The sequence below is a fragment of the Vidua macroura genome, chromosome 3, assembly GCF_024509145.1.
Source record: "Vidua macroura isolate BioBank_ID:100142 chromosome 3, ASM2450914v1, whole genome shotgun sequence".
Classification (NCBI taxonomy): domain Eukaryota; kingdom Metazoa; phylum Chordata; class Aves; order Passeriformes; family Viduidae; genus Vidua; species Vidua macroura.
Genome location: NC_071573.1, coordinates 46,242,918 through 46,267,687, shown reverse-complemented (window position 1 = coordinate 46,267,687; position 24,770 = coordinate 46,242,918). Strand labels below are relative to the sequence as shown.

The following is a 24,770-nucleotide window of genomic DNA, read 5'->3' as shown; positions in this document are numbered from 1 at the left end:
TTACAACCACAACACTCTTGGATGCATCCAGGACATGAACTACAGGTGCGCTATATCGTGGGGCAATTTTAACAGCTGTGTGTGTTCTTCAATGAAAAAGAAAGAGAGTGAGCATTTCACAACTAAAGCAAAAAAAAAAAAAAAACAACAAACAAACAAAAAAAAAAAAAACCCAAACCAAAAAAAACCCCAAGCAACCCACCAACAAAAAATCCCCAGTGAAATAAATCCTGACTTAATGCATAGACCAGAACTTCAAAAGAAGAAATTAGTTCATCCATCTGCTATCCATGAATCATTAAACACAGATTTTAATAACACTTTTCTTCAAAGAGTATCCTAACACTTCATAAATAACGTGCCAACTCACATTCCCTCAATGCCTTACCAGCTGAATGAAAACCAACAACTCATTAGTTTTGAGTCCCAGAAATCAGTAAGACTATTCCAAACTAAGCCTACCAAGAACTAACAACTTCTTTAATCCTTTTTGCTCTTACATTTTTTCCTCCCACATGCTAATTATTGGGTCTGTGGATTAGCATTAACCTAATTCAGTGATGATTACTCAATTTCTCAAAATCAGAGGCCCAAGTCCTCTATACACCTGAAGAATGAACTCTGCCAGTGGTCAATAAATATTACAAACTTGCACCTTGAAGATGCAATGAACTTTGCATTGTAACTACAAGTGCAATGAGGACAGACCCTTCTCTTCACAGTCTGTCAAATTATGAGACTACTTGCTGAAGCCAAAAAATATAGACTCTAATAGGTCTGCTACAATATGTGTTGCTCTGATAAAGAAAGCAACACTGCTAACAGTTTCTATTGATGCAACAAAGAGCTCTGCTCAGAGTCCTACCAAAACTCTACAAGCAAGTGTAGGAACAAAGATCTTATGGGCCTTATAATTTGCTTTCTTATCTGCTAAGGTCAAACAACACTTCAAAAATTAACCTTAAATCAGAGCCCAGGAAGCAATCTTCCCTAACAAAGGTAGATCCCCTTTTTCTTCAGGTTCTGTCAAATATTTAAAGCACTTGGACATGGAGGTTTACTCATGACTGTGCAACACAGTTGTGTAAACAACTGTCCAGCATGCCCTGAATCTGCTTCTAGGAGACGCATTTTTGATCTTGGCAGCTCTATTTTTTACAAAAAGGTATCTCTTCTATTTTGATAGGAACAGACAAAGGAAACAAAAGAAGACATGGTCCTAAAATGGCACTGTATCAACCATTACATGCTAACTTTTGTATTTTTTTTTTAAAGTAAATTTTATGGCAATGAGAATGTCATCATTATTTCTCAGTACCTGAATTTACCAAAGTAGCGTAATACGAATGGAAAAATCATCTTTACTGTAAATTATGAAGAAACTCTTATTGTGTGGATTTTGGAGACTAAATCCAGCTTCCCTCTCTCTCTTTCAAACTAACCTCACTATACACTCTTCCAAGTACTCATGATCTCCTTATTCCAAATAACAATGCCTATTTATTACAGTGAAAAAAATGCAGATGGTTCTTCATTAGCAACCTCTGACATATACACAACCTTTAAGAATGCACATGGGAGGCTAAATTTAAGACTAGGAAAGTAACGTTAAATATACATTATTAATCCAGTCTTCCATAAAGAATAGCTTTACTGGACATATATTTTATAGACACTGCATTGTATCTGGGCATACGTACAAGTATACATTTATATACAATTCACATGAATAAAATCAATTTTTGTACTCAAAAGTATACATATATTCTTTAGTAATTTCCATATTCTAGGCTAAAACTAGTGCAGCTTCTCTGTTAGCTACATTCCTCTCTGTGAATAAATTCTGCAGAATTGTATGATGCTCATTATTTGACATCAATTACTAGTCCACAATGCCCTGGGTGAAAAAAACTGAGAAGAACTGAAAAGGCTCTCCTAAGACCTCCACTTAAAATAAAGCTTTCCCCTCGAGTTCTGACATTTTTTGGGTTTTTTTTGTTTGTTTGGGTTTTTTTTTGTTTGTTTGGTTGGTTGGTTTGGGTTTTCTTGGTAAGAAAAAATCCTCCACATTTGCTCTCAGTATCAAAGCAATAGGAAGAGGCTCATAAGGAAAAGGAGAAAAGGGATACAGTGACCCTTGCATTATACATGCAGGAACAATAAAGACAGGTAGTGATCCTACTCTCCACTGTCTGTCAAATTATGAGATGATTTGCTAAAGCCAAAAATACAGAATACAGTACGACGTGCTGCTCTGATAAAGAAAGCAACACTGCTCACAGCTTTTAGTTAGACAAAAAACAGTCTTCTGAGCTGTCACCTCCTCAAGTATATTGTACACAAAACAGTCAGCAAAGTGTGACCCATGGCTGTTATACATGCCCAGAACACATGTGCAGTAATGCTAATACTAGGTGTCACTGAGCTATCAACATGGTCTTCAGGAAATCACAGCAGCTCTATTATTTCATTTGAACAGATCTGAGAGAACAAGATTAACAGCTCAGTCTATCAAAATCAACATGATAAGTACTTCAAGGCAAGCAGTGGGGCTTTATCCCCTACCAGCCTGCCTGAGCAGCACTGGAGGCTCAACGCAGTCATCACTGCATTGAACAGTGATTCAGGAAAATACAGTAACTTCCTTAAAGATAATAGCTCCCCGATGTCAACATGGCCATTTCTAGTCTCAAAATCCTGCATTTTTAGAATACTTTGGTGAATCAAAATACATCATTCAGCTCCTTAGAAGAACAGAATCATATTTATTTGCATATGAGCAAAAACTTTTAGAGAAAACACAGTACTTCCACATATAATATATACTTGCAAAAATTAGATGTTTAAGATGTCCATTATTTGTTATGTACTAACTAGATTTTACCTCGATAATCTAGGACTTCTGGAACAAGTCAAATAGTCAATCTTAGAGTGAATACATATGAGTATGTGTGTTGCAGAAAAATGAGAGAAAGGGGAAAGAAATGGCTATAAATTTTCCTTTTCACTAGTTAACACTGTTTGCATACAAGATGCCCATCTTCCCAACTGAGATATCTTACTTAGAGGTAGTTGCTCCTCCAATGAGCAAAGGAATCTTTATTGCCAATCTCTCCATTTCCTTGGCGACAAAAATCATCTCATCCAAAGATGGGGTGATGAGACCAGACAGGCCAATTATATCTATTGTAAATTTACAAACACACATGCACAAAACTTTTAGCCAATCCATTCTAGAAAGACACAGAAATTAGTACAGAAAAGTTTCTTCATACATCAGATAGAAAATAATGAGATGAAAAGCAGGATAGTCACTAGTCTAAAATGGAGGTTTGACCCAATCAGAAAGTGAAAGCTTTCCAAGAATGACAGTGATTGCAAATCCCCAATTTAAGATATTTCTCAGTCTTCACAGTTGCTGAACACCTACTGCTCTAGTTTCAGAAATAAATAAACAGCACTTTTGATTAGCAAGCTCCAAGTCTCAGAAGTTCAGCACTGAGGAGGGAAATAAGACAAAACAATTATAAGTTCTGCTCTTAGAAATAGCAAGTGCTTGCAAACTTCACCACCTATGTTTCACACAATTCATCTTTTCCAAGATGCAGCAGACTGTTCCAAAGCAACTGCAAGTTGTTTCAGGAAGTTCATTATTTATTAGAACAATTCATTCCGGATTTCACACTCACTGATCTGGCAGGCCAAATGCCAAGTTCTTTTACTGATTTAAGACCCAAAAAGAAGTTACTTAGACCTTTTCAAGGCTCCATTTATCCATCTGTAAAACAAATGGTACACCATCTCTCTCAGAGTTGTCCTTCTGATACAGGGCTTCAGTTCCTCAGGCTAAGTTTCAGAGAAGTACCAAATGCTAAATAATTAACATGGTTAAAGCAGAAGTTATGATTTCTCTGAAGATAATCTGATCAAATGATAGACAGTATAGGAATGCAATGAGCAGCAATAAAAAATGTGATTTAAAAATCAAACAATTCAGAAGTACTAATGACATCTTTCTATACCTGCTTTGTTCTCCACAGCAGCTTTTAATATCTTATCACATGGAGTCATGACTCCTAAATCAATAACTCTGTGGAAAGAAAGGAGATGACACAAGATCCTTTAAACAGCAAATCAAAATTTCTGTTACATGGCAAATACATTCCTCTTGCTGTAAACGACTGACCTAAAAATTGACATTAAAATTGAGATTTTTGTTTATTTCTCTTAAGACCATTTGGGAAATGGGAAATTGGGAAATCTTTGTATAGGAAATACCTGTGGGTCTGGTAAAATTTTCAGTAAGAGTTCCAGATGGCATAATAGTTAAGAAAATTTAAGTGTATAATGAGCTTTTTCTTTATAATAAATTTTTGTGGTTGTACTAAGTCTGGCTGAGATGAGTTAATTTTCTTCACAGCAGCTAGTATGGTGCTGTGTTTTAGATGTGGCCAAAACAGTACTGCAAATTAAAGTTTAACTATTGATGAGCAATGCTTTCACAGCATCAAGGCCTTTTCTGTTTCTTACTCTACCCCTCCAAGAAACAGACTTTGAGTAGACACAACTAGGCAGATGACCCAAACTAACCAAAGAAATATTCCATGGCACATGAAGTCAAGCTCAGCAATAAAAAAGGAGAGTAAGAGGCTTAGCAGGGGTTAGCCATATTTTGCTCAGGAATTGGCTAGGCACCCATCTGTCCATAGGAGGTGACAAGGGGATTGCCTTTGCATCACTTGTTCTTTCTTTCTTTCTCTCTTCTTCCACTTGGCCTTCAGTTATTACTTTTCTCTACCCACCATTTTTCTTGCTTTCTTTCTCCACCCACAATTTTCTTGCTTTCTTTCTTCCTTTCCTCTTTTCCCATCTCACTGAGGTTGGCTGGATGAAAATGAATGAATGGCTGTGTGGTGCTGAGCCACCTACCAGGCTACCCACAGCGGTAGCATTTCTGAAGGCATCTGGATAATACAAAAATGTTTTCTGGACATCGTATCCTACATCAGGAACATAAGATGATTCACATCAAGCTTGTTTGCCTTATTAAAGCATACATTTTATGAAACGGGACATTGAACTTCCCTTTTTAGCATTTTATTCCTATTAACCCTAGCAAATGCCGATGTTTTTATTTTTTCAAGTAAACCACCCCAGCCTGATGATTTCATTCAGCCTCACTCATGGTGACAGAGAACACTATGGCTTCCTTTCAGTAAGTCTAAATAAAGCTCAAGAAAGCCTGAATCCAATCAACAGAACTTCAAGAGGAAATTAAATGGAATATATTTTATATATACAGCACTGCTACTGACTTCAACACTTTGTGTTTTGAAATAAAGGGATAATTTTGGCTCTTTTTAGAGCAAATGACAACCCAAAGTCAAAACTAAACTAAAGGAATGAACAGTAAGACAGAGTTCCAAAACCAATTCAGCTTTGCACAATGTCTGACAGACCCTTGAAAAGAACACTGATGGAAACATGACCATTCATTCCAATACTATTGCCAAGCCTTCCGCACGTACACGGGCCATGGAAGACCTGACTTTTCTTAAGGTTCTAACTTTTGAAGTTCAGAAACAGAATAAGAATCTCATCTCTTATTTAACAAAATATACCTCAGTAAGTTTTTAAAACCTCATAGTTAACAAACAACATGAAAAACACACTACAAGATTCATTTGCATCTTACAAGACTACTTTTTCCCAACACAACCCATATACAGTATTGCCTGCTGCAACTGTCATATCTGATTTCTTCAGACATTATAAAAACATCACACTTATTATATTTAACTGATATAAAACAAACACAAAAATTGATGTTCTCATCTATATTCCAGTTGATGTTAAACTGCAGAATAATCTCAGATGTCAATTTGTTAAGAAAACCAGTATTCAAGGGGGATGCAATACTCCCTCTTGCCTCCCCATTTAGTAATAGCTGCTATGATCTGTGTTCCCAATCACAACCTGGGGAACAGAGGACAATTCCCAAGAAATGCCCAGCTCTATTACCACCACAGCTGTAGCTACAGAGAGGTACTAATTACTGACCCTTCTACAGTTGTGTTCTCAGCTACCTGATGTCCCTTTACCTGAAATTGTTGCAGCCCAGAACAACTCCCACTATGTTCTTGCCGATATCATGTACGTCTCCCTTCACAGTTGCCAATACTATTGTACCCTGGTAAGGATCCTGGAAGTTGAAGAAGTAGCAAGAGTTAAATTACTCGGAAGCCTTGGTATGTTTTAACACGTCCTTCAACAGTGCAATCCTAATCCATGACCCAGACTTCTATTATAGTACTGCAAAGTGTAGTACAGATAATACAGTAAGTATTGAAAACCATCTTAAAAGATCCAGGTAATAGAAACTTGCACATGAATTATTCTTACAAAATGCATGGATGTTATTCCAAAATCTGTGTTTGAAAAAACAAAATAGCAGATAAAACCACTTCAGATCTGGATAGTATTTTTTGCAGTGCAATAACTGAACTTGTAAAGTACTTCGGCTCCAAATACACACTTTGCCAATAAAGAGATTAAATATTTAGAACAAAAGGGTATGAATACTTATAATTACACGTCTGTAAATATCAACCTTTTGATGCAATGCTGAGAAAAACGGGATATTAGCAAACTTAGAAGAGAAACTAGAGGAATTAGAAAAAGCAGAAGAGGCTCATTTTTATGCAACACAAATAACAGAGTTCTCAGTGCAGTGATCAGGCTACTTCAGACTACCCAATCTGAACAAAGAGGCTGAAGAACTTGAAGAAAGGAAGCTGTTCTGTCACAAGCAGGTCCTAGGCTAGATGGCGTTCAGCCTGACAAAGGATGCTGCCAGCAGCACAACAGTGGAACTTCCCACAGCAGCTCTCCACCAGGACATAGGACTTGGCAATACCTTTTTAGTTGTATAATCATTGCTGTCATTTGGAACAGCTCCAGGCTATAACAGTAGTATGTCTGTGCTGCTGCAGCATCAGATGCCAGTAAGCAACTACATAAATTGCACAGAATTTAAATAAAGTGGAAACCTGAGCATATTCTATGTGAAACTACAAAATATTTTTCCAGACAGTAACTCAGCTCCTTCACACATGGCAGAACTGGATACTGAATCCTTCTATGAAGCATGTTATATTTCTGGACATATAGAGTAGCTCTCTATTTCATGAACCTACATTGCTTTTGTAGTTGCAGTCTTATGGGTTAAAAAATCTTGATATATTACGAAAAGTGACATTAGTATTTTCCTGTGATTCTAACACATTTGTTGAATAAAATCCCTGGATCACCAATGTTGCTGTTTACTAAAATCTAATATCTCCCAGTGGTTCTGTTTTACAGAAGGCCAGAGAACATAGGAAGCAAAATGGAGGTCTGTACGTCAGCCATCTCAGTACATCAACATAAAATTTTGCAGCTGAAAATATACTGCTGGAATGCAAGAGAAAAAGGGGAATGAAATTAATCAGGGACTGAGAGAAGAACAAAATATGCTGGCCCCATTAGGTATCACACCTAATCATACCTAATAATTACTGAAGATTTAATTAGTGATTGATACAAAAGAAAAAAAAAATGGATTTTCACATAAGAAGGAATATCTTTGCTGGGTAGCAAACAACATGGGCAACAGCACATACCACTTTAAATAAACCCTATTTAAGGCACACTTATTTCAGTTGTCTTAAGCAAGGAGGTCCTCAAGTTCTGGGCATACATCCAAAGGCCTTCTTTTTTTTTCATCTTTGATAGAGATCCAGAGCCACAGCTATTTATCCTCTAATGTAACTATCAACGCTTTGCATTTCCTGGCAATCTGTGACTAAAACTGTCCTGGAGGGTACGGTAGCCTGGGTAACATCAGACATATCAGTTATCAGAGTCTGCAAATTTTTTTCCTTCAAGCCAAAGTACTTTGGGAACAGATGCAGCTGTTTTATCTCTTTCATTGATTTTCTATACAGTGGCATGTCTTTTTAAAAGGAAGGAACTACATCCCTTGCCCAGCAGAAGGTAGAGAAAGCAGGATGACAGAAGCCCTGCCTTTTTCTCCTACTCTCCTCAGACACACGGAACATCTAACTCACTTGCCTAGAGTGTTTGCTATCTTTTTCAGAACCTCTCAAATTCCACTTCACTTCTTTTTAGCCAGAGAATTAAGTGCCAGAGGGTTCACAGAAGATCCTAATCCACTGCTTATGGAATCAATGGAGTAGCAATTTTAAACAACTTCAAACAGCATCAGAACAAAGCAGAGCATTGTCTGAATTAAAAGAGAACAGTTGGACAATCACACAACAGATGCACAACAAATACATTGTAAGAAAATTTCATGCAAAGAATTAGGAACCATTAAAAATTTTAATGGAGAAGTAGACAGTTTACCCAGGATGGAAGTATTAGAAGCAAGTAGCAAAATCTGCCATAAAGTTAGAATGAGTAACACCAAAATTAAATGCCTCTAAAAATACAAGAAATTAGTAACACTGGCATAAAGGGCCTACAAAGGCTCATTGGCATAGTTCAGAAAACTTTGTGAGCTTAGGCACACACCAAGCAGAGTTCCACAAAATCTGCACTTCAAGAATTTCAAACCTACTTCAGATTATGCTGAGATTGTCAGTTTCCATGTGACTGCATCAACTCTCCAGCATAATAACTATAAATAGCAATAAATAATTCTTATATTTGTCATAGCATTTTATGAAAGAACTATAGCACAAAGGACTGTATCTTGCCTCTTCTTCTGTGCTGCCTTGCTTGGCTCTCCTTTCCTCTCTTTCTTTTTCCATATAGGGAATAAGGTGGCCAACTGCTTTCTTCATAACTCGAGCAGACTTTATCACCTGCACAGATAAAGGTGGGGGCAGAATAAACAATAATAACAAGGTATTGGAATAACATCAGTTTTCTTTAGCTTTCTCATTCAGGCAATAAATGAAACTTCATTTGCAGCCCCAGGTGGCAGTTTTCTGATCTCTGTGGCAGCAGGCTGCTGGCCTTACTGGGTTAAGGCTCTACACACAACACTTTCTTCCAAAATGCAGCCTCCCAGATCAATCATGCCAGAACCGGAAGCTACAGACAGGCCCAGACTTGAAAGGTGCTAAACCCAGCAAATTTTATTTGGGCTTTTTTCCCCTCTTGTGCTTTTTCATGGGCTAAGCCAGAACTGCATTTCAAATAAAGCAAAAACACTCTGGAAGAACAGAAACAAACATAATCATACACAAAGAAAGTCAAGTTTCAAAGTAAAATAAGAAAATGGTTGCTTCTCAGCAGTACCTGATTTTTTTGCAATTCCTATGTTGTATCTGAGAAAACAGCCAGTATAGAATGTTTTGGCTACATTTTACAATGCTAGTTTTTGTAAAGTAGGAAAATATATGACATTATTTTCTCATTACCTGAGGCAGAAACATCTTTCCAGCACCAAAAAGATCACCAACAATTTTCATGCCATTCATCAAAGGCCCTTCAATTACATTTAGAGGTCTAGGATATTTTTCCTGTTTTAATCTTGCTTCTTCTGTATCTGCAATGACATACTTCTCAATGCCCTGAGAAGAAAAAAAAAAAAAAAAGAAGGTTTTATCCTGCTAGAAATACAACTTTTATTTAGTTGTCTCCTCCCCAGAAAAACCCCACAATGAAAGTACAAATAGATATTGTAGATACTGACAGTCTTTAAAAATATCTCAAATGTGTATTGAAGACAGTCTTTCTTAGGAATCAAAACACCACTGGTCTTAGGCAGATAGTTACTCACAGCACGTCCCCAGTATTAACAGATTTGTTCATTTTTCTTAACTATGTCATCAGAAAAACCCAACACTCAAAGACTCTTCCACAGTGCAGGTACCACTCAGTGCAGTACTACTGAAGGACCAAAAAAAGCCCTAGGAAGTAAAAGGAGTGTGTTCCAAAGTAAAAGCAGTATGTTTCTACCAGCACAATATTAAGGGTCAAAGACTTCAACTTCTGAAGCTTAAAGACACGCCTTTACAGTTTTCTCTGTTATTGAAATTAAATACATCAGTTGCCTTTATTATTCATTGCTAACTAATAACTTCTGAAAAAATGGCAGCTGAAGAACTTTTAAAGGCAAATATGTCCCATATGTCCCTTAAGGTCTGAGCTGAGCTCATGGCTCTGAGCGCTGACGGGTAGGACAGTGTTCCACACAGATTCACCTTTATGAGAGCATATTCCAGCCTTTCCTCCACAGAGCCTTTACGCCACTCATCAGTCTGTACAACTTTTTTTCCTCCTTGGGCATGATTCTGAAAAGAAAAGACATCCATAGGAGCTTGCATGCATAAGAAGTACAATTTTGGACGTCACATTCAGAAAAATGAGGATATTTCCAAGTAGTGACTCATAAAATAATTTTAGACTATTCAAAAGGTTTATTTAAACACGCAAATCATGTTGCAAACACCAGTGGTGTAATATAGGCAACCAGAGAGTCTACATCCCAAAAGGTACACACCTCAATGAAAATCTAAACAAAATAATTTTTTTAAAAAAAGAGAAAGCAGTTTGACAAATTTTATGCTCATAAAAATGATGACATGACTAATCCTAAGGGATTTACTTCTGGGAATATATTTTAAATTGATTCCTGGCCCACACATTACATTTAATTTTAAAATTCTAATTAATTTGGCACTAATTCAGTTTCTGCTGGAATAGGTTGTGTTACTCCATATCACAGACGTGTTTTCAATCAGTCAGCCTACAAAACTGTTTGTCACACAAATAGACTGCCCCAAACTACCACATATCCTCTTTGTCTCACACTCATACTCCCCTTGGCTAGGAACACAGAGGCCAAAAGGGCTTCATAGTGCAAGGAAGTTCACAAGCACCCACCCCAGGAAGGCTTGTGGAAGAGCACTTTATCCAACACACTTCAGGCAAGTAAGTTCTTTTTCTTACTCTGTTGTTAGACATAGTCTGACATCTCTCAGACCTTATGAACTTCCTATACTTTTGAGTGCTCATCAGCAAGTTTTTAAAGATAAAGCCATTGAAACAAGACCTCACTCATGGGAACAGAAAACAGAACAAGCTTTCATTCATTTTTATACAAACATTAGCTAACTTCACAGCTTCTTGTTTCCTAACCTTATTCCCCTCATATGTCTAGATTGTAAAAGAGAATGAAAGAAGGAATAAAATGTTGTCTGGAGACAACAGAGTTATATTAATTCTTAGTTATATTAAAAACCTGACTGGACATGTCCCTGAGTAACCTGATCTTGGCTGGCCCCTGATTTGAGTAGGGGGCTTGTAGTAGATGATCTCCAGAAGTCTCTATCCACCTCAGGAATCACCTCATGTGATTCACTGAAATGATACCAAGTGCTCTTCAACCTCTGGCCAGAAAGTTTAACAAGGGAAACACTCCCTCCTAAAAATAACCCATGACACTGTAAGGTGTACACGCAGGAACGAAAGTGTTTGTGAATGTCTACAGTTATGTACATCATGGAGAAGGGTTTTTAATCTCAAACTTCAAATGAACACTGATTCCCTAAATCTGCAAGGATTAAGTTCCTCTTTTTTACCACTAGACTATTTCACTCCCTCAGTAAAACTACCGCCACAAATAAAAGCAGATTTTCCAACAATGGCTTCCCGAATTTACAGACCTAGGACTCATCATTCACTTTCATTTCTACTTTTAAGGCTCCATTTAAACTCACATTCATCCTTCTGTAGAAACACTGCTCAAGCAATTCCTTTCTAACTCTCCTTTATTTTTCTTCCTCTTTATGCAATCTTGAATACCCCAATGGTGCAACTCAGCTTAAACAGACAAGATCACTCCCAGGTAAATTGCTTGGACACCAAGAACACCATATAGAACAGCCTAAGCACAAGGCATAAAGAGTATACTTCCTACAGTAGTTTTTAACTTGTTGCCACTGTTACTATAAAGCATGTACCACCACTGGGCAAAATACAAACCAAGTGAAGCTCTGCACAGAAATACTGCCTCCAGGAGCTACAAAATAGGCATACAAATCTTCTTGTGCACTTGAATCTAAGAGCCACCTAAACTAGAGAGATTTTTACTGTATCTCCCATTCAGAACAGAATTTCACCAGTTACTTTACAGACAATTGTAATCTTTGTCCTTTATCAGCATCACTAAAACATCTCAAAAACACTAAACAGCTGATCCTCAGTCTTGACACAATACATGAATTGGAAGTGTCTGCACAGCCACAAATCAGAAGCAACTATTTCACCTTTTTTATATGCTCCAAGCAAACCATTACCACCAGAGAGAGGTTTACTCTGTCTCCAACACTGCACTTGTAATTTAAGTTCCAGCACCAAGATCAGTTTGCTTATGAGTTGGTCTTTTTTCAGGTTTTTGTTTGTTTGTGAGCATTTCCTTTGAGGGAAAGTTTGGGTTTTTTGCTTCTTATTTTTTGAGGGTTTGGTTTTTTTCTTTAGAGAATGTCTATGCAGCCTGGTGTCCTGAAGCATATGAAAAACTCTCACACAGGTTCTTCCATGGTATGAAACTGGAGAGGTTTGATCTATCACCGATTAGTAATTTTATTCTGTGTTAATACTGAAACACTTGTAGTATCATCAGTAGATTGTTACACTCACAGTTATACTGACACATGCAGTTTATAGGCTGTTTTACCTATGACCTGCAGGGTGGTGGTGAGGCTCAGGTGTGAAGCTAACTACTGTTCAAAGCTTAAAACAGGAAGTTACCTGAGCATAATGTAAAAGTTTCTCTGTCGCATCAGGATCTTTATTCCAGATTAGATTCTCACACAGCTGTAGCAAATCCTTGTGGATATCATCATACACAGGCAGATTTCCAGCATTCACAATTCCCATGTCCATGCCATACTGGAAAAAAACATACAGAATCCTCCAGAGAAGGCTGTCAGACATAGCACTGCACATCTGCCAAGCGCAAACATATGGAAGCCAAAAGCACATCATACCTTAATTGCGTGGTAAAGGAACACTCCATGCATTGCTTCTCGAATGGCATCCATTCCTCGAAAAGAGAAGGACAGATTGGAAAGACCTCCACTTATCCTAGCTCCTGGCAGTGTTTCCTGTAGGAATTGCATGCGGATTTTTAGAAAAGTGCTTTCCAAAAAGGAAATGTAAGTAAAGCATTCAGTTCATAAAACAGTTGGCCCCTGAGCTCAGTGCACTGGCTATGTACCCTTTCTCTTTTCCCTATTCCAGATCCTTCTAGTTACTCAAATTCATAAAAATCAAATTCAATTCTGCAGGAAAATTTACAAGTAAAGTAAAGATCCAGCAGCTACTGTGGTTTGTATTGCCACAGGTGCTATTCTGAACACATCAGTTCTCCCACTGCAGCATTCAGTATTTTCTCCATGCAAACCTACTTTTGGCTCTTCCTGTCCCCACTCCTCTGCTAACAGGAGCAGCCAGTCTGCCTGCCTGCATGTCTCAGGAGCAGGCTGCAGCTGAGCAGCTAAACTCAAGGGTGCAGCCCCACTTCCAGGAGCCCTGTGGTGACAAAGCAGCCTGTGGGGTGTTCAGCCTCAGACTGCTACTGACAGAGCATCTCCACATCTATCACACGTTGTGAAACACAACGGTGTGGTTTTTACACCTGCAGTGTATGCAGGTGATGTTCCTCACTGCTATACTTCTTTACACATATTTTGGCTACATAAAAAGTCAGGTTGCTGAACAGAAGTCAGGCTGCCTTCTACAGAAACCTTTTTACAAAAAAATAAAGTACTTTTGCACACCTTCAAAGAGGTCCTTTTAGCTTTCACATAAATGTGATTATTACCTCATTTAATTAAGGTAGTATATTTACAGGACAGAAAATGGATTGAAATATATTTATAGAACTATCTGAAGTTGTTCTGCTGGAAATACAGCAATATTGGGGAATGTTTGGACTTCAGAAGAGTAGTCCTCCTCACTAGGCTAAAACGTCTAACATTTTTCAGCAGTCTTTTGTTGTTTGAAGGGAGGTGGGGTGTTTTTTCTGTTTTATGGGGATTTAGGTTTTTAAGTAACCTCAGCAATATACTTCAAGTTAAAATAATCTTACAACTCACTTTTATGGTTTTAGTAGCATTGATAAAATTTATGGCATAAAGGTTATGTTCTTCCATTCCAGTTCCTATGGTCAAAATATTAGGGTCAAATATTATATCATTTGGATTGAAGTGCACTTTTCCCACAAGGAGATGATAAGCTCTGGAACAGATTGCAATCTTGGTTTCTGTTTCTGTTGCCTAGTGAAGAAAAAGAATTCTGACATGAAACTTATAGACCACACAAAAAAGAAAGTCTCCAGAAACCACTTACAGCTCCAACAACTCAAGACTGAGAATGTGAACATCACAAATATTAGAAAACAATTATACATAAGAATATTGCATTTAAAATATTGCCACCCCTACACCTGGAGTTTTCACTCAGCTTATAAAAAGCAATCCCACTGCCCAATGTTTCATCATCCTATGCAAAGCTTAATATGTGATTTTCAACATCACTAAATTAATTCAAAGGTTTCACTCTCATGAGAAACAGTTTCGGAACTAAAAATATCTTTTATGAAGGAACAGTTCAGCATGTCTGAATAGCAAAAGACTCTCTTGAACTAACAGAGTTCCACTTAGTACATGGATTCTTCAAACATTTGAGCAGCGTAAGAAATACTTACAAATCAGGGTCAAAACTACTGCTAAGGTTATGTAGAACTTCTCTAAATCAATTGTGTCAATGAAACAAAACAACTTTGTCTTGAAAAAGAGGAAGAAAGCCTTACACTTCAAAAGAAAAACACCTCTCCTTTCAAGTAACACTCACCTGCCCCACTTCATCAAAAGCCATAACAACCACAGCTGCTCCATACAACTTAATTTTCCTCGCTTTCTCCAGAAAGTCTTCCTCACCTTCCTTTAGACTGATGCTGTTTACAATGCATTTCCCTTGGCAACTTTTCAAACCTGCTTCAATCACTGAAAAATTTGAGGAGTCTATGCATAATGGCACCTGTAAATAATAGAGATGTAAGCCAGGAGAACACACAGAAGTTACAAATTACAGTTCTATGTGCTGTTTGTCCATTTGGACATAAAAATGCACACAACATTAATCAGCATTTATTAATAAATGCTTCCACATGATAGTCAGAAATTCACTCTGCTTTAAATGCAAAACTCAAATGAAAATTTATTTCAAGAGCTTCCATGGCAGCTCCATCATATTGCTTTAATGCTTCAATTGCTTTAAACGCAAAACGCAAATGAAGATTTATTTCAAGAGCTTCCATGGCAGCTCCATCATATATCATATAGAGATCTCTACTTCATAATATCTTGATATTATGATACACAAGATATGTAATATCACAATACAAAAGATACGTAATATCTTGTGTTTCTGATCTAGATACTCATTTTCAGAGAAAGCACATTGCAGAACTATTTTTAAAGCCATTCTATATCCATAGCAACTTTAGGTTTTGTAGAAAACAATACCATTATACACTGCTAACATATACATTATGGCTAATAACTGCTCCAGAATGAACCTGCATTCAGCTTTTCCAGCCAGTGAAAAGGACTGGCATACATTTATGTGAAAACAGACAGAAAAGCCTCTGTTTCATCCAAAGGCCTTCCCTATTACAGTATCACTTCCTCTCAGGGGACAACTACATCTGCCTAAGCACATAAACTGGTTATTAAATGAAACGGTATCAATATCTTCTGCATGCAATTTACAAGTCAGTAACATGTTCTTTATTGTGACTCAATTACAACCTTTGCAATATCAGGTTCCGAAGAAATCAAGTTACAAAATCTGGTCATTGCAGTGGGGCCATCCAACATCCCATCATCCATATTTATGTCAAGAATCTGGGCTCCCATCTCAACTTGCAATTTGGCTACACTCAGGGCTTCCTAAAGAAGAAAGTCAGAAACCAAAACAACATTGAGAAGAAAAAAATCCTAGTTATTCTCAGGATAACATTTCACTTCTCCAAACTAAGCATGCAGTCAAAACTTTTAAAATTTGTAAGACATCCTATAGGAAAATAAGGAAATTATCTGTAATGTACAACAGAACAGAACAGTTGCTAATGTGGAACAACCTATAATGAATTTGTTTACAGAACATGACATCAGAGACCTGATGTGCTGGTAGCATCACTGACTGTAGAAAGTTGGTCATATGCTTATTTGAATAATTTAAGATTTGCATGGTAACAAGGACTTGTGACTGCACAAGATGACAAGAAAATACAGTCTCTGTGATGGTATGAAATAAAGGCCTTGCATCAAAAGCTCTGGTGTTTTGTAACAGGATACTTAATTTTTAAAGGCTGTTTAATATTTTTGCAAGCTGCAGAATAATCACAAGTGCTAAGAAGGAAAACTAAAGCTTTTCCCCAGTCTACATAAATATCTGAACACCCATGTCTGTTCACTTTCTCTTTTCTGTCATTCTGCAGAGTCCCCAACAACCTGTGTTAAAAGGTCTCTTGATTTAATAGGCCTAACCTGCTCCATGACTTCTAGGAGCCTAAGAGTCAGACTTCAAAAAATAGCAACTAAGGCTTTCATTCTGATTTGATGTAACATCAGAGTATACTCTGGGGCAGAGACTCAGCTCTCAAGAAAAGTCACTGTGCTATTTGTTTCAATGTTACATCAATTCACACCAGTAAAGAATGAGTCTTCCAGCCTCTTCATTTCTGCCTTGCAGTAGTTTCAAGAAAGCATTACCTTCTAAGTATCTTTTTCTGTACCAATGCTCATGTAGCATGTTGAAGGCAGAGATCAAAGTAGATAGCAATTAGATGTAATCATAATGCTGAGCAGAATTGGGGAAGTGAGGAAGGGGAGAGGGAGCAAGAGCTGCACAGTGCCACAATCTATCCCAAGTTAAATGTACCTCATAACTTGAAAGAGGGGATTACATCCACCTTCTTTCCCCTCTTCTCTGTAAACCAACCCCTAGATGCAGCACAGACCAGGACATTTTCTAAACCATTACCAGCTGTACAACTAAATTAAAATTTCCTGTAACATTTGTCAAAAAAAAAAAAAAAGTCCTTGTAAAGCCCTTCTCACAAAGTTATTAGTAGCTGGCAAGCAGAGAAACAAAGAACAGTGAAAAAATTAATCCTCCACATTTTCTTACTGGTGAAGAATAGTGCTTTGTGCCAGCAAAACAAACAATAATAGTGTAATGGAGCAAGAGAAAAATCAGAGCATCAGCTATAAAGATTATTGTTCATATGAGATTATTGTTAATATGTATACTTCATAGTTGCCTGCCATGATGAGTTTAGCAAACTTCCGTGATCCTGCAACATTGCAGCGTTCACCAATATTAACGAAGTTGGTGTATGGCCCAATCCTGAATGGCTCCAGACCTTAAAAAGATATTTTTGAACATATTTGTTAAAACAGAAAAGAAAAAAACTGCGTAAGAAAGACAAAATCTCTTTTCTGAACTGTAAAATAAAGGTGCCTCTCTTAATGAATAGTGATTTCTCAGCACATCAGTGCTCTAATGAGTAACTAGCAGAGCAATGCAATGAAACAACTGCCAATACATACACCAAATCTTTCTGATCTTCCTCAGTGACAACCAATAATTTACCTGATCCACAAAAAATAACAACTAACTTTTCCAATACAGAAGTTAAGCTATGATTCTTTGGACATCTGTGCGTATGTCCTCTCAACTTTAAACTATTTTACCTCACGCATGACACCCTGAGAGAAGCAACAGCCCACTGAATTGACTGACCAACAAGGTCAGCACATAACCACATACCTTAGTCCAGCGAAACAAGGCCAGTTGGGCCCTTGGGTAGCAGGCAGGGCAGAGGCAAACAAACTCTACAGCAGAACCAAATAAGCTAAGGTATGACATCACAGGCCAACCATGATATATGTTATTTATGCTAAACTCCTTTGACCTGAGGTTAAAATGCCAGACTGAAAAGATGGTACTGTTTACTCAGATACATGGCTCAAAGGTTTGAAAGAATGCCCAAAGTGTGGAACATACAGATCTAGACTCTGTTAAAACAAAACATGTTCAAGACCTGGATGTATTGCTGGAGCACAGTCCCAGTACGATTGAATCAGATTCTGAGGTGAGACAGGGCAGCCCTCACACAGCTGGTGTACAAGGATCTCATCCCAGCTCTGCCAATAACTGTAAGCAAATTACCTGGTCTCTCTGTGCTTGACCCTCCCTGCTGTAAAGTGAAGACAAAGATACTCATTCACCATTACAACACATCTGACACTCACAGAGTAAATATGCCGGCTTGATTATTTTATACAAGATGGCAGCAAAAATGTTCTACTACTCCTTTAGACAAAGCAGTATGACTTAGATGTGGTTACACATCCGTAAGCTTGCTGGAGTCAGGCAGAACCAGACATTCACAGCATTGTTCTAATCAGCAGAAAACAGCCAATAAATTTATAAAGGAAACTTGCATTAGTTATGAAACTAAACTGTTACACACTTTACCTGACAGCAGCATGTATCCTTGAGAGAGAGAAGGTGGAACACGAGGCTTACAGAATTTCACAGCTTCAGCAATTTTTCTGAGTTACAGAAATGAGAAAGTGAAGTTTTCAATTAAAATTAAGTAACTCCAGACAAAACTCAAAGAGCATATATACCAGACACATAGCTAAGAGACAAGATGGTAGTTTCACTTTGTGAGGCCAAAGGCAAAAACATACTCCCAGAAGATTCTAACATAGCTATTTGCAGGAAATATATAATGCTGAAGGTTTTTAAAGTACAGAATGAGATACAATTGGACACTTGAAGGATTTCAGAATCAGTTCTCAACCACACTGACTTTTACCATATTCATGACTTGCTGAGCTGAGCAACTGCTAATGACTGAAATACCAAAACCAACCAACCAAAAAAAAAAAAAGCCCACAAAACTCCAAGCAAACAAAACACATCAAAACAAAACAAAAAAAAAAAAAAAAAAACACAAAAAAAAAAAAAAAAAAAACAAAACAAAAAAAAAAAAAAACAAACAAACAAAACCTCGAAAACAAGCCAAACAAAAACCAAACAATCACCCCCCCCACAAAAGCAAAAAACCCAAGAGACAAACATTGTTCTGTACTGAGACACATTTCTCAGGTGCCAGAATGACTCATGCTGTTCACATTCACTTTCTCTTCACACTATTCAGGACTGACACACACTGTCCTCTACTTGTTTACATGTCACCTCGTCCCAGTTTATATCAGGGTAAAAATTAATCACAACAGCCCTTTCTTTTTGAAATTTAAGTGAAAAAAGGAGGCTTTCCCACTGACCTACTTGCAGTGACAAAATCATCAAATGCTCCTTCTGACTAGCCAGGACCAGTACCAGCTGTACAGCATTCATAGAACTTCTGTTTAGGAATTTCCCCAACAAACACACACACACATCCCTTCCTTCCATCTACCATCAAAGGAAACCTTAAGTTTAATCTTGTGGCTAAGATTGCAAAAAAAGAGAAAGAAGATACAGTACAATAAAGGAGAGAATGGGAAGTCTATTCTATTAATCAATAAAGAGGGAAAAGTAATTCCAGAACAATCTTAGATGACAAAATCCAAGAGGCTTAATCCTTGTCTGAACCCCACCTCAACTAATTTTTCATGATATGCACAGGTTGTTCCCACTTCATATATTCCTGCTATTGGCATTCAAGTGATCCACCTTTTCAGGAAACTCTAAGACAAGCCATGGAATATTGTGCCACAGAAGCAGCACTTAAATTTACTTTGTAGTCCAAAGTAAAGTACCTGATATGTGCTGGTGTGGTACCACAGCAACCTCCAACTATGTTGACCAAACCATCCAAAGCAAAATTCTGTAAGAGGAAGGAACATTTTGTTCAAAGTTATTAAAGCTATGTTATACATACATTTATTTTATTCTTATATATACCTTTTTAATGTATATATAAATTTTATTTGTTTTTCTTCACATATGAAGCAATTCAGGGAGCTCAGAAAAAAAACACTAAATTAAAAAAACTATTTTCACTATATTGTCTCTTTAGGATTTGTTTTGAGACTGGATTCCCAAGGCTAACCAGCAATTTCAACAGGTAATTTCAAGAGACTACATTTGAAACTGGCCTATTTTATACTGCAGCTGCAGCTTCAGACACATAGTTCTGTCTTGCACAGATCCAGTGGCATGGGGAAGGACACCCTGCACTGTAAGACCCCCAACATCGGCAGTTCCTGTACTTTCAACTCTGTTAAATTTTGCCAAGTTCATAAACACCACTCCGCTTTTTGAACAATTCCCAAATATAACAGTAAGAACACAGGAGTGCAATGAGTAACATGCACAGATCAAGTGACAGGAAACCTAAGCTTAGTACATAAAAGTAATTAAGGTTTTCAGTTTCCTAAGTAGTTTTCCTAGTGTGATACTTCAAATCACTATCATTCAGCAAATTGCCTATAAACATTCCAAATGACATATATAGCTATCTGAAGGGGAAAAAAATCCAGCCCCAGTTTTGTAACAAGTATGCACAGGATACAAGCAGAGTTCTTGTCTACTAGTACGTCAGATGTGACATAATCAGAAGACATATTTTATACCTTTATATGCTTGGCAGTCACTTCTGGAGTTTCATCATAACCACCAAAAGTATTGGGAAGACCTTAAAACATAATTTTTTTTTTTTTTAGTATTACAATTTGTTTAACGTCCAAAAGAACAGAACTAAATTCCATAAAAGGCACATTTAAAACAGCTACAATTGTATGAGGACTAAAATGCCTCATTACCCTTGCAATCACTACTCAGCAGATTATTAATTATGCAACAAAATATTCTGGATTCATTGTTACAGAACTAACAACAATTACTTTCAGTTTAAAATATTCTTACTTTCTTTTTAATAGTAAAAGCAATCATCTTTTTAAGCTACTTCAACTCTATAATTGCTAATGAGATGGAACAGGTTAGCTACATTTCACGTGCCTGTAAGCATAGGAACATGGGCATCAACACACCTGCGTTGGGGTAACAGATGATGTAGGCGGTTGTACATTTTCCAATTGTTTCAATGAATGGACGCATTTCAACTGCCCCTAAAGCACAATTTAAGCCAATACTGGAAAATAAATTTTCAAAAATTATGTTGAAGTAAAAACACCTTTTACACACAGATGAATGTTAGTGCTGGCAACTGCTAACTCCCGCAATCATCTAAAACAAAACCAACCTGATCTCCAATTTCTTTAATCATCATCATCAATACAGCATGACTGTGCAAAAGGAGGACCCTCAGGTGGAAGAAAAGCACGAGAGGGAAGGGGGCTGGGCTGAATTGAACTGGGAACAATAAATCAAGATTTCATTTCAAAATCCAGGAGGAAAGTGGCAGCATTTTGACAGCAACTGCAGCAACATGACGGCTCTGTGTTTTCTAGGTAAGAGAGAGAACAAGTGGAATGAGAATGGCAGATGGGAAAGAAGTCTTGTGCTACAGGAAAAAGTATGAAAAAAGGTTGAAAAGGCAAGACCTGCTTCAAGCTGCTAACTCATCATTTTCTTTACAAATTATAAATTATGTCAACTTTGGAAGAGAGCAAGTGCCTCCCCCAAGAAGCCTCATGGCAGCACTAAGCTTGGGCAACTGCATCTGCTACATCTTACTAACCAAGACAGCACTACAGCAGAAGAATTTTTACATTAATAAGTTTCTAAACAATTTTACCAGTATATGAGATATAATCATATTTTCTTTCATTTAATGACAGATACATAAATGAGACTTGCACTCAAAATATCTCCATTTGTATTAAATACAGAAATTTATCTTGCAGAAACTATGTAAGATATCTTTTACATGTTTCCTGATCTTTCTGCAGCATTCTAAAAACCCCCTTATGAGCACTGCAGAACTGGGAAGGTGTTCATAGAGCGGCTGGAAGAGGAAGACGTAGAAAAGCTTTCTCCTTTCCTGGAATAACAGTCTCAGAGAGGATGCAAGCTAACCCACTGAAACAGGAATGCGTTAAGAGCCACGTCTCCCAACTGACTGAGCTCCACAGGCAGCTGAGCTAATTAAGCACCTGTATGCCCACTTAGTTTCACAGAGGTCAAAAGCAGAAAAGCCCTGCACAGGACTGGGAGCATAAAATGGTTTTTGACTTTTCTCCTGTTTCCAAGGAGAAGGCAGGGCATTGGTAACTTCCTAAGTAGTAGCAATAAATGCTTACAGTCAGATTTACTTGTTGGACAGAATGAAAAATTATTGAAATCTGAGGGGCTTACAGCAACATCCAAACTAAGGATCTTGAATATCACAGTCACAGATCAAGATCAAATAACACACAAGCCCCTTCTTCCAATAACTTAGAGATGAGACAGTGAGGGTTTGGTTGATTTTTTGTTTTGGTTTGGTGTTGGAGAGGGAAGGGTACATGTTATTTTAAACAGCAACCTCTACCTTCAAAGTGCTTTCTCTAATACATCTTATACTAGCCAGAAAATTTTGAAAATAATCTTTTTTTTCCTCATTTCAAGATTTGGCATTTACATATCTTTAAATCCATCATACAGATTCACTGGGTACAAACAGCAAGCCCAAGGAATACACAGTTCATTACAGCAATGAGGTTCTGGAATTTATTTCAAAGTGTGGGCTCCCTCACAAACACAAAGTTTTCAAAGCAAAGCAAGTTAAGAACAGTTAGCAATACTGCCCTTATCAAATGCAGTATATTTCCTACTCTTAAGTCATTCAATTTACAAGCTTCCAGCTCATACTCTCCACATTCCAAACTGCCTGAATTATTACCCATTACACAGGTTGCTGACAAGTATATTCATGAGCATGACACAATCCAAGCATTACTTTTCTCAGAACTGTATCAAAGACATGCATATTCATTCAGAAACAAAAAGTAGCTTCTGTGGCCAGTACCCTCTTCTCACAAGCAGTCAAAATCATGTGAGAAAACATTTGAGAAAAGCAAACTATTAACCATGCCTTAAAAGCCAGCAGCCTTGAGCCAGATAGCTGATATTCTGTCACTGCTACCCTAGTGTAATAGCCATCACACACCCATCTTAAACATCACCTCCCTCTCTTGCTCATTTCTCCACAGCAGTCATACACAAACTCCTGTAAAAGATAAGGCTGCAGAGCATCCTTGGGACTAGAACAAAATCCACATTATGGCCCAAAACTCAGTGTAGGTCTTCTCAATGCTGCTACAGTAGAAACAATCATAGGATCTGAAACAACACATCTGAACATCTTTCATGGCAAGCAGCTTGACACTTATCTTTCAGCACTTAGTAAGTACAGTTCATGAGTTTCTCAGCTACCACTTCCATCATCCAGACACAAAGCACACACTTTTAAGGGTGGGGTCCAAACCAAACTGAATTAAGGATGACACATCACCCTAATCAGGGCATACACAACCCAAAGAGAAACACATGAACATGTATAACGTGATTCCTAGGATTCTACCATTAATCAGCTTCTTCACAACCCTAAAGCCACTCTGCACCAATTTGGCCACAGAAACAACATTAAACGCAATCTGTTCCAACCACTAAAACCCTTCTGCTACAGTGCTGTATAGTAGCCTTTTCACAAATGAGAAACAGGCCCTAAACATTGAGACCCATAAGATAGCTTTTATGAAATACGCTTTAATAAATTATTGATTTCTGCTCCAGTGCCCTTCTCTCTTCTTCAGAAGCAAGAAGGAGCAAAATTATCTGAGAGGGACTCATGCCAAATATGGACCATGAGGCCGTGATGCTGAGAGAAGAAGTCAACTACCACCCTATTCCAAGAGGCTCCATATGTTACTTCTGGAACACCGTCTGGTCTGGGAAAGTGGAGCCTCAAGGGCAGTCAGGAAAACTGTGAATGCAGTGTTCTGCGTCTGCATCACTGAGATGACAGATTGCATGGTTTAGCTGAAATTTTGTTGTAAAAACAAACAATGACTCACCATAATGTGAATGGTGTGCACTACTAACAGTGAACTAAATGCTTTCAATAAAAATATTCTAAGAAAAAAACATCTATTTCTGGTGTAAGCTTTCCTGTGAAGAGAACCAACCTGAGAGTGAAAAAAGGCAAAGAGGGAAGAGAAGACAAAGAGGTAGGGGTAAAGAAGGGTAAAGAAGAATAGATAACCAGGGGAAAGTACTAAAATTAACATGCAAAACCTTGCACAACAACCAAATCTGACACATTATCCATTTGCACAGATCTTAACCACATACTTATTTGAACTTTTCTGCCTTGATAGAAAAGAATTAAAGTAAATGGAGGCATCAGGAGCTCTCAAAACAACCATGCATATCCTTGAGAAAATCACTCAGGGCACATTTTTCTAAAGTTCCGTAAAAAGAACACTGCAATAGTATTTTATGCTTTGTTCTTTCAACACACCCTAAAACACTCTCAGATGGCAGTGCTTCCCTCTAAGAGATACAAGTCCTGCCTGTACCAGGGATTGACTCCTTGCACAGCACAGGACAGTAGGAGATGGCAAACTACAGTCTCAGATTTTGACCTAATTGTGATTTCAGTGTAAACATTATTTAAAGCAATGAATTAAAAATTCAGCTTTCTTTGGAAACATAATTTCTGTTGAGGGAACAATAAAAAACACATTAGCAATGCACATGATTACATATGATTACAATTTGTG

At 37.6% G+C, this 24,770-nt stretch overlaps 1 protein-coding gene across 2 annotated transcripts in view; it reads right to left on the bottom strand.

Moving 5' to 3' along the window:
- The window catches only part of MTR (5-methyltetrahydrofolate-homocysteine methyltransferase), a 50,521-nt gene that overhangs the window by 10,376 nt on the left and 15,375 nt on the right, over positions 1 to 24,770 (bottom strand). Inside the window, exons 1-18 of one of the 2 annotated variants that reach the window (XM_053974165.1) lie at positions 21,308 to 21,368; positions 21,096 to 21,196; positions 20,679 to 20,740; positions 19,863 to 19,930; positions 18,568 to 18,644; positions 17,337 to 17,449; positions 15,831 to 15,971; positions 14,872 to 15,057; positions 14,115 to 14,294; positions 13,005 to 13,121; positions 12,766 to 12,906; positions 10,215 to 10,304; positions 9,429 to 9,581; positions 8,760 to 8,867; positions 6,102 to 6,202; positions 4,023 to 4,090; positions 3,063 to 3,183; positions 5 to 86 (exon numbers count right to left, since the gene is read on the bottom strand). In XM_053974165.1, the coding sequence (XP_053830140.1) occupies positions 5 to 86; positions 3,063 to 3,183; positions 4,023 to 4,090; positions 6,102 to 6,202; positions 8,760 to 8,867; positions 9,429 to 9,581; positions 10,215 to 10,304; positions 12,766 to 12,906; positions 13,005 to 13,121; positions 14,115 to 14,294; positions 14,872 to 15,057; positions 15,831 to 15,971; positions 17,337 to 17,449; positions 18,568 to 18,644; positions 19,863 to 19,930; positions 20,679 to 20,740; positions 21,096 to 21,162 (1,875 nt within the window). In that variant the 5' untranslated portion in view covers positions 21,163 to 21,196; positions 21,308 to 21,368. Of the gene's footprint in view, positions 1 to 4; positions 87 to 3,062; positions 3,184 to 4,022; positions 4,091 to 6,101; positions 6,203 to 8,759; positions 8,868 to 9,428; positions 9,582 to 10,214; positions 10,305 to 12,765; positions 12,907 to 13,004; positions 13,122 to 14,114; positions 14,295 to 14,871; positions 15,058 to 15,830; positions 15,972 to 17,336; positions 17,450 to 18,567; positions 18,645 to 19,862; positions 19,931 to 20,678; positions 20,741 to 21,095; positions 21,197 to 21,307; positions 21,369 to 24,770 lie in introns of those variants that run through there. The other variant, XM_053974164.1, reaches the window with a different exon arrangement.